The 4629-nt window shown below is 51.3% G+C and overlaps 1 protein-coding gene across 2 annotated transcripts; it reads right to left on the reverse strand.

The window, feature by feature from the left end:
- Nucleotides 1–306: 306 nt before the first annotated feature.
- On the reverse strand, nucleotides 307–4623 carry TOR2A (torsin family 2 member A). 2 transcript variants are annotated; one of them, XR_001865641.1, is made up of 5 exons: nucleotides 4167–4623; nucleotides 2903–3078; nucleotides 2441–2568; nucleotides 1425–1881; nucleotides 307–893 (listed from the first exon to the last, which is right to left on the reverse strand). XR_001865641.1 is itself a non-coding variant. In XM_008642261.2 (4 exons), the coding sequence occupies exons 1-4, from the start codon at nucleotides 4371–4373 to the stop codon at nucleotides 1637–1639; spliced, it is 756 nt and encodes a 251-aa protein (XP_008640483.1). In that variant the 5' UTR covers nucleotides 4374–4623; the 3' UTR covers nucleotides 307–1636. The 2 variants fall into 2 exon arrangements, 1 of the variants encoding a protein (XP_008640483.1); XM_008642261.2 differs by having other exon boundaries at nucleotides 307–1881.
- Between the last annotated feature and the right edge of the window lie 6 nt (nucleotides 4624–4629).

Below are 4629 nucleotides of genomic sequence, written 5' to 3' on the forward strand. Positions count from 1 at the left end.
GGGAGAGGCTCTGTAGAGGGTCCCCGAGGGACTTGCAGGAGCAGTGAATGCCCCGGACTGTGTGTGTTTTTGTGTGTTTGTGCCTGCCTTTGGGATACGCGTTCATGGGGGAACACATCACTCCTCACACTCCCCCAAGCCATCTTTCAGCCCTGGGTGGGTCCTGGCCCTGCCAGGAGGGCAGAGCTTTCTTCCAGGGCATTGTGACGGTTCACCCAGCCCAGCAACACATCACTGTGAAATTGCTTATCTTCCAAGTCCTTCCACACTACCTGCAGTCGGGAATCCAAGTAAAGACCTCAACTGTTTATTTCTTAAAAGATTTATTTTAAAATTAGAAATGCGTAATATTTTTGGAAGAGGCAGAATTTTTGCCTCTGTCTTTGGCCAGCTCCTGGGCAGCCTTTGGGTGGTGTCTAAAATCCCTAAAGCTCAGGGCCCGGAGCTGGAATGGTCCCAAGCACTGTCAGCTCATTTCCGTACAGGGAAAAGCAGAGCATTGCAAGCTTTGCGAAGTACCCCCTACACCCATCCCGTATGCAGGTTGTTCCTAGAGAGTGAATGACTCTGCTTCCTCTGACCTATTATTCCATAAAAGCACAGAGGATATCAAAATCTGGGGAAAAGCCAGGCTGCACATCCCATACTTGGCAGTCTGGAGCACTAATCTTCTCTAACTTGTCCCCAGGTCCCCCATTGTGACACTCCCCAGAAGCTGAACGGGTGCTGGCCCAGCCAAAGCCTGCAAGGTCTGACCAGCAGAAGGATGTACAAGAGGCTCCACAGCTCATAGCACCAACTCTACTGTAGAAACCATCACTGAATAAAAGGCATTTTCAAAACCATTAGCAGCACTGTGGGCTTCCCTGGAGGTAGGATGAAATTCTTCATGGCTGGTAAAAAAAAGCAAGAAGACTTTTGTTGTTTTCCTGGTTTGCTACAGGGAAATCCTTTAACCCTTAGGGGAAAGATGGATGAAGGGGTGGTAGGGGAGCCTGGCTCATGGCAGATCAGGTATTGCCCTCTCCCACATTACCCCTCTCACTTGATGTTGAAACTGGTCCCTACCAGCACCTATTCACAGTGAAAGGAAACTGGATGTGGGTGGTTCTAAAACTTCCTTGAAAAGAAAACTTTGTTGCCATGTTGAGGTGTTCACAGGAATCAGCACCAGTACTCACATTGTGCCAAGGAGCTGAGGCATAGCTACGCTTAAAAAGGTTTTTTTTAAAACTGTTAAAATGCTGTAAGGAAGAAATATTCTTCTGTGGGCTCAGAATCTTAATGGTATCAACAGCTGCCAGAAGTGGGGAGAGCTGCAGGTGGGTGCTGTTGACAGGGTGAGAACCTCCCTGACACTGCAGACCCTCTGAGCATCTTCCCCATGTCACCACAGATGCATCAGGTGGTGCATCCACCCTTACCTGGCCAAGAGTGAACCAATAAAGTGCTTTAAATCACATCATTTGCACTTGGTCCCGCAGCTGCATTCTGCAGTGGCCTCCTTGGGGCTGGAGAGAGTTCACCAGGAGAGCACTTGTGCTGTGGAGAGCGACACACCATTCCCACTGCTCATCCCACCAGTCCTGGGTTCTTTCTAGTTCCGTACGGATCTGAGAGAGGCCCTTGCCAGTGACTAGAAGAAAAAACTGATGCGAGAGGCCACTGTTTTGCAGCCTGTTGATGAGAATAATTTCTCTTCTTCTGGGAAGTAGGGGATGCTGTCAGCCACTTCCTGGACAACACCCGGGCGTACTTCGAGGCCTTGCTGGACAAGCTCGCTGACTACGCACTGCTTTACGTGGTGGTGCTTCAGTGGGAGGAAAGGCACAACAAAATCAATGAGATGTTCATTAATGATCCCAGATTTCCAGAAGCCACCTGCACAAGGAAAGGAGGAGAAAGTTTTACCTTCAGAGATCTCTGCAGTCCTTGCAATTCAAAGAGCTGCTTTGTGTGAAGCCAAAATACTCTGCTGAAGAGAGATCTGCTGGTTTTGTACAAGGAGAGGGTTGAACACATCATTTGTCACCTCTCCCCGAAACAGACTTGTTCTCCTGGAATGGGGGGGATTTAGCTTGTCTAGTCAGAATTTAAGCTCTGCTCCCTGTGCTAAGGGCAAAGCAAGGAGATCCAGGCAGAGATCAATATAGCTCAGTGCCGTTCTGGCAAGTGTGCTGTGCTGTCTGCCAGCCTCCAGCTGCAAATACACCTTGTCTCCAAAGAACTTTGCTAAATATGGCAACAGGTCTGCTGGCTCAGAAGCTGGTTCCCTTCGCAGGAAACCTCAAGGGGATCGCAGTTCCAATCCCTCAAAACCCCCTTGTCCCTTTCTGGCTGCCTGGGAGGTGGCAGGTGGTGTGGGTGGCTTCCTAGAACAGGTGTGGCTACCTGTGTTGGGCTGTGGGGCTACAAGAAGAGCTCAGCTCCATGGACTCACTCTGAGGGCTTTCAAACATGGCCTTGGAGATGGCTGGCTCCAGGTCCTGCAGGCTGATCTCCTCCCTGTCCTTGCGAGCACGCCACAGAGCCAATGTCACGTTGTTGATCTGCTCCCCTCCTGCATTGCTGCACAAAAATGAGAGGCTTATCCAGTGCGTACCCAGGAAAATGGTGTCTCAGGTGGCACCTGACACCCACCAGCCTGCAGAGTGCAAGCCGGCAGCTCCCAGCTGCCTGGCCCAAAATAACTCCTGTAGAGACAGCCAAATAACATGCAGAGGAGGCTTTTTCACACTCTCCAGATCTGTCTGTTCACAGTGAGATAGCATCTCTTGGCATTTGTAGAGGATCAAGGCTTGGAGAAGGAAAGGCAAAACAAGTGTATGCCCTGAAGTAGGTGCAACCTCTGCCCAAACGAGCAGCCATGAGCCGGAAGGCCACATGGAGAGGCCTCTCTCACCTGATGAAGATGAAGATGGCTTTGCGGTAGTTGGTCCCGTACACAACCCATGAGGGTCCCAGGAACGGGATGATCACATCAATCAGGCCTGGGTGCATCTTGTCCATCTCATCAAAGAGAAAGGCTGACCGTCCACAGTTGGTCAAGTTCCCTTGGATCCAGCGCTTCAGGCTTTCCTAGGAAAAACACCCACCAAGCTGTAAGGCATCGAGATGGCGAGGGAGGCTCAGGCACCCCAGAGTACAGGCTGAGGCAGGAGCTCAAGCAGAGCCAAAGGTGCCGAGAGCAGCGTGTCTCTGCAGAGCACCACCCACTTGGAGCTCAAACAGCCAGTGCTGGGGAGGCCCCTTTATTCTGGGTTTCACACAGTGGCTGTGTACCAGCTTTATTAGCCCATTGTAGGTCTTTTATTACAGATTTAAAGAAGGAAGCAGCACACTAAAGCTGGAGATTCAGACTCCTACAGTTCCCTACGTTCTTCTCGTTCCCTGTTGTATCTACACAGTTCCCAGCTTCTTGCCAGCTCCTGTCTGGATGCAGAAACACGTGCCTGCACTGACCCAGAACAGCTCTGGCTCTTTATCATGGCTGAAGGTACTTCCCAGCCCACAAAAAACCACTCACATTGCCTGGGGGCATGCGTAACTCCTCACTGAAGCACTTCAGCCAGGAAGGGATTTACTTTTCCAAAAGCATTTCCTCTAAGGACACAACACAACAAATAACTCCTCCAAACACCCAGAAACTGTAAGTCCAGGTGTGCTGAATCCCCACTCTGGTGAGAATCTGGCATTTTGTTTTCTCTCCTTTCTCAGCTTCAAGAGACAGAATGGCACCATGGAGAGTCTGGAACTGTTTGGGAGCTGTGTGCTCTGTGAGGAAGGGATTACAAGTCTAGTGATATGCAGGTTTTTACAGCCATCAGGCTGTTTAGAAAGCAATGGGAAAATTTTAGTGCCTTTCATCTAAGCCAAGCACTTTTGTTTGTGCATTCAAAGAGCTGTGTAAATATTTGAGAATGAGAACATGATCAGGGCAAGGACTGCTGTGGAGAGGATGAAAGTGATAACTGAGTATATCCCAGTTACTAGTGGATCCTTCAGCCATTGTATGGAGCCACTCACTCAGCTGTGTTTGTCTGAGAGGGTAAAACAAAGAGCTTTTATTCCTACTGCACTTCGGGAAACAGCTTGAATGCATATGTTCAAGACAGACATAGCCAAAAACCCCCAGCCAAGTGGCACTGCTGAGCGGTGGCCCTTACCTTGTACTGCTCTATCTGCTCAGCGTGGGGGAAATGCACTATGGGGGAGAAATGGTGAACATAGGGGCTCTGGAGCCCACGCTGGAAGAGGTAGCGGATGAGCATGGAGCTCACGTAGGTTTTGCCTGTTCCCGTCGAGCCATGGAAGGACATCACGAGGGGTTTCACTGGATTCGGGTTCTCCAGGAACTCTCTCACCCCCTTCATCACCTGCTGCCTCACCAGGGGCTGCCCCACCAGGTTGGTGGCCAAGTCAAACTCCAGACCTGAAACGAAGTGAAACCGGGACTTGGAGACCGCGGGTTGTCATCGCTCGTCCCGTCCCTGGGGTCCGCCCCGCTGGGCCCTGTCAGTCCCGGTTGCTGCACGGCCGGGAGACCCCGCTCCAGGGACGTCCCCGGGAAGGCTCTCCTGGAGCCGCGCTGGCTCCCGGGATCCCTTCGCCCGCTACCTCCCGGCCTCG

This window comes from Corvus brachyrhynchos, unplaced genomic scaffold (assembly GCF_000691975.1).
Source record: "Corvus brachyrhynchos isolate BGI_N302 unplaced genomic scaffold, ASM69197v1 scaffold59, whole genome shotgun sequence".
NCBI classification, from domain to species: Eukaryota; Metazoa; Chordata; class Aves; order Passeriformes; family Corvidae; genus Corvus; species Corvus brachyrhynchos.